This window comes from Sinohyriopsis cumingii, unplaced genomic scaffold (assembly GCF_028554795.1).
Source record: "Sinohyriopsis cumingii isolate HCF-2022 unplaced genomic scaffold, ASM2855479v2 utg001180l, whole genome shotgun sequence".
Taxonomy (NCBI): domain Eukaryota; kingdom Metazoa; phylum Mollusca; class Bivalvia; order Unionida; family Unionidae; genus Sinohyriopsis; species Sinohyriopsis cumingii.
The window spans coordinates 496,004-511,423 of record NW_028315969.1 but is presented as its reverse complement, the minus strand read 5'-3'; the positions used below and the strand labels follow the sequence as shown (position 1 = coordinate 511,423).

Below are 15,420 nucleotides of genomic sequence, written 5' to 3'. Positions count from 1 at the left end.
CCACATGGAGTGTTGCTTTGTCATCCCCAAAACAGCAATATCACTCAAATGCTGGGGTTTCCAAATGAAAGGTAGAACTGCTAATGAACTGATGATGAAGGCAGGTCAGAATGTCTGTAACTCTACCAGACTGTGAAAGTAACTTAAGTCGGACTCTTCCATTCTGTCATAAGATTGACAGATGCTGGAGCTCTGGTCCAGGTTGTTGATGGAGAGGAAAAGGACAATACTCCAGGAGTTCAAAGTGAAAAACATCCTCAATGGAGACTCTGAATAAAATCCACTGAATAGTGCAGAATAGATGACAGCACTGAAGAACAAGCAACATCATCTTGGTTGCATGAGGTGAGGTGAAAACTGACAATGTCTGTCGCTCACTAAACCCATAAAATATCCTGAATTAGAAACCATGACTTTGAGGCAATTGTTGTTCTCATGGCAGAGTGTAAAGAAATTGCGAAGCAACATCTGCTGAAGTGTGAGGAACTATTCATGGCATCGTTCCAAATGAGTGTGTCGAGGTGGTATGAGGGTTAGACTGGTCCCTGCACATGTCTGCAAAAGTTGAGTTCGACGTAATGGAAGCCATGATTGATCCCATAATATTGATATTTTGGCCCTTTGTGATACTTAGTATATTGCATAGGCTGGTCACAACTGAAATAGGCCATCTGTGTCAACATGATAGCATTAGGATCTTCAGTTTTGGATGGGTTATGGGATGTTTGATTCATGTAACCTGTCTGTATGTCTGAGGTGAGAGGAATTAGACTGTTTGTTAGCTGTTCCTCACTGATCAGCAATAGGAATCAAGTCTAACCCAGGAGGCAAGGTAGAGGGAGTTGCCAAAAATGCGGAGTCCTGTGGTGGTGACTTGTGAGCTGGAGCAGTTTCTGAGCATGTCAATATATGGCTCTGCATGGCTGAACAGTTGATTTATCTCCCTTGTCCACCAGAAACTTTCACACTGAGGAAAGGTCAGCATGCAGACTGGTAACGTCTTCATCCAGAGCTGTATGTTTATGCACTTTGCCCATAGTTCTAACCTATATAGATGGAATATACTTTCCTTAGAAGTGAAAAGCTTCTCCAATTTGTAATGGTATTCCTTCCATGCAGATTCTTGCTTTTCTGAGGTCTTTCATGACAGCATGCTTCCTGGCACAAGTGGAAGTAGTAACAGACACTTTCTTAGACTTTGCTGCCAAGTTTTATACATCAGGGGAGATCACTATGCCCAACTTCCACATGGGTTGACAGTTAACTTAGCTCCCTGTAGCTAAAAGTAGTCGCTGGGAGGGCCGGATTTGCGACGTAGTAATTCTCCTAAGGTATTATCATTGGGTAACATATCTAAAGAAGAAACGCATAGGGAATAGATTGTTTTGAATTGTTCAAGATATGGGAATATGCTTGTTTCAAGTTCAATCACTACAGTCATAGCAAACATGCAAGAATAATAAACCTGTCTAGACGGCATCAAATAATTAACATGCAATTTTCCAGTAAATAAATGCTCATATTTCAAAATATATAGTGACAATTACAATCTTCTAATGGAGGACATAATAGACAGCTAAAACTGATGCTCAAGGTTACACAAAAAATTATTCACATTTTGTTACCGTTCTCAAAGAATGAAATGCTTTGTCATGTAACTTAATAGCAGCTGTATAACTTGTGATATCACAATTTTAAGTCTGCAAGAGTCTTGATTTCTTTCTTTTTCTTTTTAATTGTTGCTACAGCTGCCACTTTACTGGTAGATGTTTCTGGTCACCAACAACTCTCATAATATGAAACTCCACACATTACAATATCCTTAATGCTCATTCATTGCAGGATAACTTAATCTAACTTGTTCAAGATCTACATTTTCTGTTAACCATGCACTACCTGTGATGCAGTAGTTTAGCAAACACGGCTCCAGCATGTGCTCTTGTCCTGTCAATCTTCTCACAGGATTGTTGTACTAACAATGTGAACACACGTTCTGATCTGGAAATATTAAAATTTCCTTAAATATTACAGCACTGCCATCATGATGACAAAATGTGGACATAATTTTTTCCCCAAAGTAACATGTTATGATTATTAACTGCTTACAATTTATCCAACTCAGAGAAATGATATGTAATTATGAGAGTATTAGTCAAATACAGGCACAGTATCTATATGCTGTTGTTGTGGGGTTTAACGCCATTTTCAGCACATGACAGACTATGCATGGTGGCCAGTATTAATGGTGGAGGAAGAACCAGGGAAAACCCTGGGAAGAACCACCGACCCACAAGAAGTTACTGGCAAGCTTTCTCACATAACCACATTGGCCGAATCCTAGACTCGAACCCATGCAGACAGAGGTGAGATGGCAGTGAACCGTAACAGAGAGCGCTTTAGACCACTCATCCACTTGGGGACCCAGTATCTATATGTAGTTTCTTCATGATTTCTGACCTTCTGAATTTGTTTTTATTTGTCTGCAAGGGGAATTTTGACCCCTAGTCTTGCACCCCTAGGGGATACACTGCCATGTCCCTTCATTTCAACATATTAACCCTTTTCCCTTCATTTCAACATAATAAATCATTTCTATTCAACATATTAATCCCTAACCCTTCATTTCAACAAATTAACTCCTCTCCCTTCATTTCAATATATTAACCCCTACCCTTTATTTCAACATATTAAGAACTATCCATTCATTTCAACATATTAACCCCTCTTCCTTTCTTTCAACATATTAACATCCTCTACCTTCATTTCAACATATTAACAACTTTCCATTCATTTCAACATATTAACCCCTCTACCTTTATTTCAATATATTAACATCCTCTACCTTCATTTCAAAATATTAACCCCTATCATTTCATTTCAACATATAAACCCCTCTCTCTTCATTTCAACAGATTAACCCCTCTCCCATTATTTCAACATATTAACATCCTCTACCTTCATTTCAACATATTAACCCCTCTCCCTTCATTTCAACATATTAACAACTTTCCATTCATTTCAACATATTAACCTGTCTCCCTTTATTTCAACATATTAACAACTTTCCATTCATTCCAACATATTAACCCTTTTTTTTATTATTTCAACACACAGTAGTCCCCCTCTTATAAGGCCACCCCTACTGCAGAAGGGAAGTGGCCTTATAATGAGGGTGGTGTTTCTAGAGGGGATGACAAATGTGAATAGTAATACATATGAAGAAAGTCACAAGTACATTTAATTTTAAAACATTCAATATTTTCATTAAAATATCACATGCATGTTGTGAAATACATGAAAAACAAAATGTTTCATTATTTTCAAAAGAATGTTATGAATAACCATTGATATAGTTTTAAAACTGTCTTTATAATTATGTTACAGATCACATCATCTGTCACTCTGTTGGTAACAGTCTAAAAAACAAACCAGTCTCGTCACAATTAAAAATATCCTTGCTGTCATATCCCGTGCATATATCGTTTAGTCTTTTGTTCCAATCTTCGACAACTTCATTATTAACATCAGCTGATTCTCCACTAAGGACAGAACACTTAATATTGAGTCGCACTTGAAATCTGTGCAACCATCTGTTACTTGCGGTAAAGTCGTCATATCCCAATTCAACTGACAAAATTGTTGCTTTCTCTTGTCATTCAAATCAGGATACAAACATCTCCTGGCTCAAACAATCTTCCTTTCTCCGTCCATTTCACCTTCCCACTTCTGCAGAATTGTTTCCTTATCTTTCACGATATTGTTTATCTGAGTCTTTCCGACATTAGTTTTCTGCAAGGATCCTCGCCTCCCACCCCAAACCTTTCGGTTAGTTGAATTACTTTCATTTTCTCTTCTAAACTGATACTTTTTCTTTTCCTCAATGATATGTTGATCATTTTGCAGTAAGTTATTCATTCATGTTGCCAACTACAATACTGATAAAACAATTTTTTATGCATCTAAACAAATTGCCGTGTGTTTTTAAAGGAAGTGATCCTGTCACGTCATTCGTTAGTCGCAGTTTGGTACCCTATTGTTTTTATACATTTCTTTACACTAAGTGTGTCAGTAGTATTAGCCACTAATTATCAAAGCGAACATCTTACTAAGGGAAGCTATAAATACTATCAAACCATTTTCCTGCTGACTTGTGTATTGTACATCGATGCTGCCACTTCTCAGCTGTTACTACTGTTCAATAATTGTAATGTTAACAATTATCGAAGTGACTAAACCGGACATCTTATGATAACACAGCAGTAAGGCTAATCGGATTACATGTACTTACCCTTTTGTATGGAGTAAAATTTGAGTCTTTCTCGGCTTTATGGAATAAATGTGGCTTCTCATGAGGCGTATATGATATAATATTAACCTTAGTGGTACATGTACTTTAGTCAACACTTCTTTCAGTAATGAAAACCTGACATCGGGAAACAAAATCGGATTACTTAACACACGTTATTAATAAAATACTGGTTCTGGATACATATCAAAATAAAATGCGGCCGCTTGTGAGGGGTAAATTGTATATTATTGCACTAATATGCTGGCCGCTGGTTGCGTTAGCCGGGTGGCCTTTCGTGAGGGGCACTTTTGAACACAAATTCGTCGGTGCCAACAGATTCTGGCCGTAAGGAGCGGGTGGCCGCTGGTCAGGGGGGCCGTTCAAGAGGAGGACTCCTGCATTAACCCTTTTCTTTGATTTCAACATATTAACCCCTCTCCCTTTATTTCAATATATTAACATCCTCTACCTTCATTTCAAAATATTAACCACTATCCCTTCATTTCAAAATATAAACCTCTCTCCCTCCATTTCAACAGATTAACCCCTCTCCCTTTATTTAAACATATTAACATCCTCTACCTTCATTTCAAAATTTTAACCCCTATCCCTTCATTTCAACATATAAACCCCTCTCCCTTCATTTCAACAGATTAACCCCTCTCCCTTTATTTCAACATATTAAAATCCTCTACCTTCATTTCAACACATTAACCCTTCTCCCTTCATTTCAACATATTAACCCCTCTCCCTTCATTTCAACATATTAACCCTTCTCCCTTCATTTCAACATATTAACCCCTCTCCCTTCATTTCAACATATTAACCCCTCTCCCTTCATTTCAACATTTTAACATCCTCTACCTTCATTTCAACATATTAACAACTTTCCATTCATTTCAACATATTAATCACTCTCCCTTTATTTCAACATATTAACCCCTATCCATTCATTTCAACATATTAACCTGTCTCCCTCCATTTCAACAGATTAACCCCTCTCCCTTTATTTAAACATATTAACATCCTCTACCTTCATTTCAAAATATTAACCCCTGTCCCTTCATTTCAACATATAAACCCCTCTCCCTTCATTTCAACAGATTAACCCCTCTCCCTTCATTTCAACATATTAACCCCTCTCCCTTCATTTCAACATATTAACCCTTCTCCCTTCATTTCAACATATTAACCCCTCTCCCTTTATTTCAACATATTAACAACTTTCCATTCATTCCAACATATTAACCCTTTTTTTTATTTCAATATATTAACCATTTTCTTTGATTTCAACATATTAACCCCTCTCCCTTCATTTCAACATTTTAGCATCCTCTACCTTCATTTCAACATATTAAAAACTTTCCATTCATTTCAACATATAAACCCCTCTCCCTTCATTTCAACAGATTAACCCCTCTCCCTTTATTTCAACATATTAAAATCCTCTACCTTCATTTCAACACATTAACCCTTCTCCCTTCATTTCAACATATTAACCCCTCTCCCTTCATTTCAACATATTAACCCTTCTCCCTTCATTTCAACATATTAACCCCTCTCCCTTCATTTCAACATATTAACCCCTCTCCCTTCATTTCAACATTTTAACATCCTCTACCTTCATTTCAACATATTAACAACTTTCCATTCATTTCAACATATTAATCACTCTCCCTTTATTTCAACATATTAACATCCTCTACCTTCATTTCAACATATTAACCTGTCTCCCTCCATTTCAACAGATTAAAATCCTCTACCTTCATTTCAACACATTAACCCTTCTCCCTTCATTTCAACATATTAACCCCTCTCCCTTCATTTCAACATATTAACAACTTTCCATTCATTTCAACATATTAACCTGTCTCCCTTTATTTCAACATATTAACAACTTTCCATTCATTCCAACATATTAACCCTTTTTTTTATTTCAATATATTAACCATTTTCTTTGATTTCAACATATTAACCCCTCTCCCTTCATTTCAACATATTAACATCCTCTACCTTCATTTCAAAATTTTAACCCCTATCCCTTCATTTCAACATATTAACCCCTCTCCCTTCATTTCAACATATTAACCCCTATCCATTCATTTCAACATATTAACCTGTCTCCCTTTATTTCAACATATTAACAACTTTCCATTCATTCTAACATATTAACCCTTTTTTTAAAATTTCAACATAATAACCCTTTTCTTTGATTTCAACATATTAACCCCTCTCCCTTCATTTCAACATATTAACCCCTTTGTTTGATTTCAACATATTAACCCCTTTCCTCATTGTGCTTACCACTTTCTCATACATTTCTATTGCTACATTGTAAAATAATGTATCAACAGAGCAGCATGGCTGACAGTATCCCAAACATGGATGGTAGGGAAAAACTGTATACTGATATATGTACATTTAAAGCCTTCAAATTCAATATTTATTGCTTACAGTTTCTTTCTAACATATTTTGTAGAATCATCTAGACAACTATATCTGAAGAAATGAACTGTTCACAGCAACAACCGAGTTTTATAATGTGAGATATCTGTGAAATATTCAAAACTTAGTTGTAAATATGGAGAATAAACCAAAGTGAAAGTATTTAAGTTAACAGTATAAACTACTTGTTTACAAAGAAATACTCACATCTGAGGTGTTATTAAATCCACAGCAGATCTGGCAATAAGAGAGGTCACTGCATGAAGACCGGTCATACTGGCCTCTCGGACCCTAAAAAACAGATTATACATCTTTTACTGACAGGATTTTCAACTTCATTAGTTCAGCTTCAAATATATAAGTTATGGCCTGCCTGTCCAAACAATATAGTATATAAATGGCCAATCAGGTACCTATTTAGAGGTCTTTTATTGCCAAAGTTAAAGAGATGCTCTAACCACTAGGCCATCAAAGCAGTTCATTATAGATACGTACAAAGCAGGTGTGACAATATCCATTATGAGGCAATACTTTTAGGGAAAAAGGCCTACAAACTACCTGTACAAGCAAAAACACTGAAGCTGGCACCCAAACACCATGAATGCCTTCTAACAGAAACTCACTGAAATGTACCCATTCGTAATGGAATAAGACATATACAGTAGTCCCCCTCCTAAACGGCCCCCCTGACCAGCGGCAACCCGCTCCTTACAGCCAGAATCCGTTGGTACCAATGAGTTTGTGTTTAAAAGTACCCCTCATGAAAGGCCACCTGGCTAACGCGACCAGCATATTAGTGCAACAATATAAACTTTACCCCTCACAAGCAGCCGTATTTTCTTTTAATATGTATCCAGAACCAGTATTTTATTCATAACAAGAATTAAATAATCTGATTTCTGTTTCCCGATGTCAGGTTTTCGTTACTGAAAGAAGTGTTGACTAAAGTACATGTACCACTAAGGTTAATATTATATCATTTACGCCTCACAAGAAGCCACATTTATTCCATAAAGCCGAGAAAGACTCAAATTTTAATCCATACAAAAGGGTTAGTCCATGTAATCCAATTAGCCTTACTGCTGTGTTATCATAAGATGTCCGGTTCAGTCACTCTGATAATTGTTAAGATTACAATTATTGAACAGTAACAGCTGAGAAGTGGCAGCATCGATGTACAATACACAAGTCTGCAGGAAAATGGTTTGATAGGTTTTATGGCTTCCCTTAGTAAGATGTTGAGTTTGTTCACTTTGATAATTAGTGCCTATTACTACTGACAATAATTGTCAAAATTACGAATCCTAACAGCCGCGAGGTCAAATCTGCGTGATGTTAATGGTACATATCGAAGCCGTTTTGGCTTCTCTCACTTAGTGTAAAGAAATGTAAAAAAACAATAGGGTACCAGACTGCAACTAACGAATCATGTGACAAAATCACTTCCTTTAAAAACACACAGCAATTTGTTTAGATGCATAAGAAATTGTTTTATAAGTATTGTAGTTGGCAACATGAATATCTTACTGCAAAAAGATCAACATGTCATCGAGGGAAAGAAAAATTCTCAGTTTAGAAGAGAAAGTGAATTCAACTGACCGAGAGGTGGTGGTGAGATTTGAGGATCCTTGCAGAAAACTAATGTCGGAAAGACTCAGATAAACAATATCATGAAAGAAAAGGAAACAATTCTGCAGAAGTGGGAAGGTGACGTGGACGGAGAAAGAAAGATTGTTTGAGATAGGAGATTTTTGTATCCTGATTTAAATGACAAGAAAAAAATTTTGTCAGCTGAATTGGGATATGACGACTTTAGCACAAGTAACGGATGGTTGCACAGATTTCAAGTGCAACACAGTATTAAGTGTTCTGTCCTTAGTAGAGAATCAGCTTAAGTTAATAATGAAGTTGTCAAAGATTGGAACAAAAGACTAAATGATATATGCACGGGATATGACAGCAAGGATATTTTGATGAGACTACAGTAGTCCCCCTCTTGAACAGCCCCCCTGAACAGCGGCCACCTGCTCCTTACGGCCAGAATCCATTGGCACCGACGAGTTTGTGTTCAAAAGTACCCCTCGCGAAAGGCCACCCAGCTAACGCGACCAGCGGCCAGCATAATTAGTGCAAAATTATAAAATTTACCCCTCATAAGCGGCCGCATTTTATATGAATATGTATCCAGAACCAGTATTTTATTCATAACGTGTGTTAAGTAATCTGATTTCTGTTTCCCAATGTCATGTTTTTGTTACTGAAAGAAGTGTTGAGTAAAGTACATGTACCACTAAGTTTAATATTATATCATTTACACCTCACGAGAAGCCATTTATTCCATAAAAACCGAGAAAGACTCAAATTTTAATCCATACAAAAGGGTATGTACATGTAATCCAATTAGCCTTACTGCTGTGTTATCATAAGATGTCCGGTTTAGTCACTCTGATAATTGTTAAGATTACAATTATCGAACAGTAGTAACTGCTGAGAAGTGGCAGTATTGATGTACAATACCCAAGTCAGCAGGAAAATGGTTTAATAGCCTTTATGGCTTCCCTTAGTAAGATGTTGGGCTTGTTCAGTTTGGTAATCAGTGGATATTACTACTGACAATAATTGTCAAAATTACGAATCTAGCGGCTGCGAGGTCAAATCTGCGTGATGTTAATGGTACATATCGAACCCGATTTGGCTTCTCTCACTTAGTTTCAAGAAATGTATAAAAACAATAGGGTACCAGACTGCGACTAACGAATCACGTGACAAGATCACTTCCCTTAAAAACACACGGCAATTTGTTCAGATGCATACAAAATTGTTTTATCAGTATTGTAGTTGGCAACATGAATAACTTACTGCAAAAGGATCAACATGTCATCGAGGAAAATAAAAATTCTCAGTTTAGAGGAGAACGTGAAAGTAATTCAACTGACGGGGGGAGGGTCGTCGATGATCCTTGCAGAAAACTAACGTCGGGAAGACTCAGATAAACAATATCGTGAAAGATAAGGAAACAATTCAGCAGAAGTGGAAAGGTGAAATGGACAGAGAAAGGAAGATTGTTTGAGCCAGGAAACGTTTGTATCCTGATTTGAAAGACAAGAAAAAGCAAAAAGTTTGTCAGTTGAATTGGGATATGGCGACTTTACCGCAAGTAACGGATGGTTGCACAGATTTTAAGTGCGACACAATATCAAGTGTTCTGTCATTAGCGGCAAATCAACTGATGTTAATAATGAAGTTGTCGAAGGTTGGAACAAAAGACTAAACGATATATGCACGGGATATGACAGCAAGGATATTTTTAATGTGACGAGACTGGTTTGTTTTTTTAGACTGTTACCAACAAAGTGAAAGATGATGTGAACTGTAACATTTACATTTATTTCACATCATGCATGTGATTTTTTAATTAAAATATTAAATATTTAAAATTAAATGTACTTGTGACTTTTTTCATATGTATTTACTATTCGCATTCATCCCCCTCTAGAAAGGCCACCCGCATTATAAGGCCACTTCCCTGCTGCATTAGGGGTGGCCTTATAAGAGGGGGACTACTGTATTTTGTTTTTTTAGACTGTTACAAACAAAGTGACAGATGATGTGATCTATTACATAATTATAAAGACAGTTTTAAAACTGTATCAATGGTTATTCATAACATTCTATTGAAAATGATGAAACAGTTTGTTTTACATTTATTTCACAACATGCATGTGATTTTTTAATTAAAATATTAATCGTTTTAGAATTAAATATACTTGTGACTTTCTTCATATGTATTTACTAATCACATTGTCATCCCCCTCTAGAAAGGCTACCCTCATTATAAGGCCACTTCCCTGCTGCAATAGGGGTGACCTTATAAGAGGAGGACTACTGTAGTAGGAATTTTTATAAGCATTAGAGATTTGCACATACAAATTAATTATAGTCCGAACTGAATGTGAAGTTGCTTAGGCTCCCTGTGCAAGTACCTAGATGTGTGACGATTACAAACTGTGAAGGCAAAACTTTGTCAGGATAGGAAGAGAAAAAGTTTGAAATAGTGATGGAGTTGCTTAGAAGGGAAAAATTTCTCTAATTTGTAATAGTATATCTTCCACATAGATTTTGGTTTGTGCAAAGTATCTTGTGATGAAAGCATGCTTCTTTGCACGAGTGGAAGTAGTAACTAGTATGTTCTTATATCTAAGGGGAGAACACTATGCCTGAGAGCAACATATCTTGGCAGACAATTTATACCTCCTTTAGCTAAAAGTAGTATCTGGAAGGGCTGGATTTGCATGATAATAGTAGGTCTCCAAAGGTATTATGATTGGATAACTTACTTAAAGAAGACAAATATGAATTCTTTAAACTGAAATTATCAAACAGATGCAATGAAATATCAAATTTATTTCATTTTGAGTGCAGTAAGGAGAATGTGGTTGCAGTTGGAAATATAGCTGAAATTACAGAACAATTTCACGGTATGTATCAAGCTCTGGAACCCATGACACGGGTCAAGTAATTCCGATTTTGCAGAACTTACAAAGTACATTTTGAGGAAATGCAAGATGCAAAAATGTATGTTTATTTTTTGCACTCTTATTACCAGCTTAAAGAGAACATGTTGGTGCCTTTTCACTTGCATGCTCTTTGCAGGGACCTCAGCTTTGTACATGCCCTGTAAGGCTTCCATCACTAGCTTAAATCAAAAACAATGTATCAAAAAATGTAATGTGAAAAATTGCAAACAGTTGCTCTGTGCCGGTCCATTTACCCAGTAGAAAAAAGAATTCTTTGTCATCTTGTCTCACTGGCTCTGAGGCTCTTACTTTCAACCAAAACCTTCAGTTGCATTTTGTTCTCTCAAATTTCATACTTTAACTTATCAAATGGTATGCCTCTGATAGATAGCCCTTGGCCTCAATATGATTTCTATGCTAATTTTTATATACCACAGAGAGCACTTGTCATCGTCTGAACCATTCTATTTATGAAAAGTTACAAACATTTTCTCCTAAATAACTGCTTAAATGATTAGAATGGTATTTTCAATCTGGCATCTCTCACTTTTGTTGTGGACATTGTGATTATCACATTCATTCATTTGCTTGTTTGAAAGTTTCATTTGTGACTCAGTAAACTAGTCCATATCATTAACTTTATGATCTCTACTTTTAAATGGATGAAACAGCTTCTTAGTTCATCCACAGATATCATAAACCAAATGCTAAATGTCTGCAATATGAGTGTACATTGTTTACAATCAAAGTAGTTCTTAATACAACATGATACAAGTTTTAGACAAACATGTCATGTAATATGAAGCAATGCAGTATGAAAAAATACTGCACCATGCTGATAATGTAAAGCTAACAACAACAAAAAAATGAGCATGTAACAGTAAATATTGGAATGAAACAGAGAAACAGAGATAGTTGTAAACGATGAATTCTTCAAGGAAAACTCCTATCTCAGACTTGTTATATTTATGCTTAAATTAAACTTTACAGTAACTTGGTCATCATTAAGATCAGCATCCAATGATTGCAGCACATGAAGACACAAGTCAAGTCCAGCTAGTACAAACTTCATATATACTTGCTTACAAGTCCAAGTGCATACCACACAGTCCCAGATCTGCCATCACATAATGTGCCATCAGATCTGGGTTTATGCAGATTGTTTGGAGCAATCAGCAGAATAACAATATAGACCCTGACCTGCCAGCACATTATGCAATGGCAGATTAGGATCTGTGATGCTTGCAGTTGAATTAAACTTTAAAAAATAGTGTATATAGTATGTGTCTTTATTCTTTTCTTTTTTTCTCATACCATATATTAACTTAATCTTTTGCATATCTGAGGTAAAGAAACTCAAAAATGCCATTTATTCAGTCCTGACTTTTAAAACAAATCTATCCACTGAACATGTGCATGTCCCAATCATACTTTAGTTTCTATGCATCCAAGTGTTTAATGACTGGAGCCACACTCAACGCAGGAAAATTTAATGGTTAAGAAACTAAAAAAAAGACAGAAAACTGAAGGAACTTTGTTAGATAAATTCTGAATATCTTGTCAATATTTTTTTAATAAACTGTTTGTGCAGTTCAGCACTGTTTCATTATGATTGCTCAGTATTTTAAATACAATGAAATCTGACTGTCTCACAAGCTATGTGAAAATCAACATTTTGAAAAAATAAGTAAAATAATTTGCACATTATCTGCAACAATAAAAAAGACTTCAATTTCAAACCTGTATACATCACCTCATCTGTGCTGAGCACTGATCCATTTTTATTATGTACATCCAGTGTGGAATGAAGAAAACAAATCCATATTGTAACTAAGAAACATTTCCCAGCAATTTCCCATGAAGCTCAAACCATGTATTTATTTCAGGAAATAATCAATCAAATGGCTTGTGTAGTCAAATAAAAAGCTGAACCCTGAGATCATGTAGTTATGTACTTGTAATACACAACACTAGCTGCTGATGCAATTCCCATCTGTGTCTGAGCAAATGATCATGGGGTGACTGATAAATATGAACCATGTCCCTAGGTCCCTTGTCTTAATGGTGTCATTAATTCAAAGGACTACTGTCATCACTGACTGCGCCCAGTATATTGCTTGTAAATGAATTCATAAAAAAGAAGAAAAAAAGTCCCTCAAATGGACAGATGATCCAATGTCCAGAAATAATTTCTAAGAATTCAAGATAAGACCATTTCTTCTTTTTAGGTGCTGAATGTTAAAACCATCTCTGATATCCCTGAACAAAACAATTTCTGAATTAGCCACTTTGGCACCCATAATGAATATAAGATCAGAATCATTTTCAGTTAGGACAAACTACTAGACACCTTTCAAAGACCTCAGGTTGATATAACCATCCATGCAGGAGAATAAATACTATGATTTTCAATAATGTTCACTGAGGCAGCCAATTTTGAAGTCAGATCAGCACCATTTACATCCAAGACCAACTAGATATCACAATTTGTCTTCTGGTGAAAACCCCAAGGTGATATGACTTTCTGTTCTGGAAATGTAGCAACAGCAAGATTTACAGGATAGCAGCTGTGGTGGCCATATTGGATGTCAGATTGGCACCATTTTCATTTAGGAAAAACTAGAGAATAGCAACAGCAAGAATTTCAAGATGGCCAATGCAGTAGTTATACTGGATGTCTGGGCAGAGTCATTTTCATTTAGGACCAACAAGACATCAAAAAAAGTCTTCAGGTGAAAACCGCATGAGAATATGACATTCCGCGCAGGAGGAGTAGCAATAACAAGATTTGTAAGATGGATGCCATGGGAGCCATACTTGGATTCAGACTGGTTTCATTTCGGACCAAACAGACATCATAAAAAGTACTTTCATGAAAGCCCAATGTTACCATGACCATCCCAATGAGAAAAAATAATAACTATTTTCAAGATGACTGCAATAACTATTTTCAAGATGACTGCAAGTAGAACCACTTTTATTGAAGACCAACTTGGCAACATAAGAGTCTTCTGGTCTGGTGAAAACCCCATTTTGAAATAACCTATTCTGGATAAGTAGCAACACTGGATGTAAGATTGGTAGTAGACATCATAAAATGTCTTTTAGTGAAAACCCCATATTGATATCACAATACAATAAGGTGTAGCAATAAAAAAAGTTTCAAGATGGCTGCACCATTTTCATTTTGGACCAACTAGACCTTGAAATGAACAAGTGTGTACAAGTGTGTAATGCTTCATGGCAAATAATCTAAAAAGGATGGACGGACATCAGATGGACAACAGTCCGTCCCATGAGCTCTCCTGGTCTATGACCAGTACAGCTAAAAACCCAATCACAACAAAATGGCAGTGCTCAATCATACTACATTTAATGCAGTCTATGAAAATAAATAAATAAATAAATAAATAAATAAATAAATAAATAAATTAAAACAAAAACAATATGAAATCAAAAGCTGTCAGTGTTTAAAAGTTATCACAGCATGTAATTTTCAAGTGTAGATTACTCTCATATTTTGGACCCAATGCAACATCTGCTTTACACTCTAACAAATATTTTTTAAATATACTGATGTGACTTTTTGGCACAAATTCAGTTTAGACTTGGGTTGGTGTTTTTGGAATCCACACTGCCCACATTTCACAAGCAAACTGAAACATGACATAAACCTGGTCTAAAATTATCCACAGAACCTACATTAAGTGAGAGATCCAGGGTGTATGAGGTATTATGCTACATATGCTTGTACCCTCCTAGCAATTTTACAATGAAAAGCATTAAGGATATAAACATATGCACAAAACTTTCATTCACTGATTTACAATTTCTAACCTGATTGTCACCACAGAGTACATAACACTGTCAAATCATTGGCATTTCAATGTTAATGCACGCTCTCAATGTAAACAAGCAAACAGACTGCTCACTTTCCATTTCAGGTTTCTAGAATAGTTTATAGCTGCAAAAGCTGTGTTGTCTGCATCCAATATTTTCAATGTCTAGTTTTAATATTTCTAAAACAAACTGAACAAATGAATAGGAGGAACTCTTGTATACATGTGTTCAAAGAGATATAAACCTAAAATTTATGGTAATATTGAGATTTTCAAAGACGGTGCACTACATCACATCTGATGCTTGAAAACATAGACTGGCCAAAGCAAA

At 35.9% G+C, this 15,420-nt stretch overlaps 1 protein-coding gene across 4 annotated transcripts in view; it reads right to left on the bottom strand.

The window, feature by feature from the left end:
• LOC149772739 (tubulin-specific chaperone D-like) overlaps window positions 1-15,420 on the bottom strand; it is a 99,439-nt gene that overhangs the window by 23,433 nt on the left and 60,586 nt on the right. For all 4 annotated transcript variants that reach the window (XM_089947374.1, XM_089947376.1, XM_089947375.1 and 1 more), the window contains 2 exons: window positions 6,941-7,024; window positions 1,897-1,998 (listed from right to left, as the gene is read on the bottom strand). In XM_089947374.1, coding sequence (XP_089803500.1) covers window positions 1,897-1,998; window positions 6,941-7,024 — 186 coding nt within the window. The remainder of the gene's footprint in view (window positions 1-1,896; window positions 1,999-6,940; window positions 7,025-15,420) is intronic.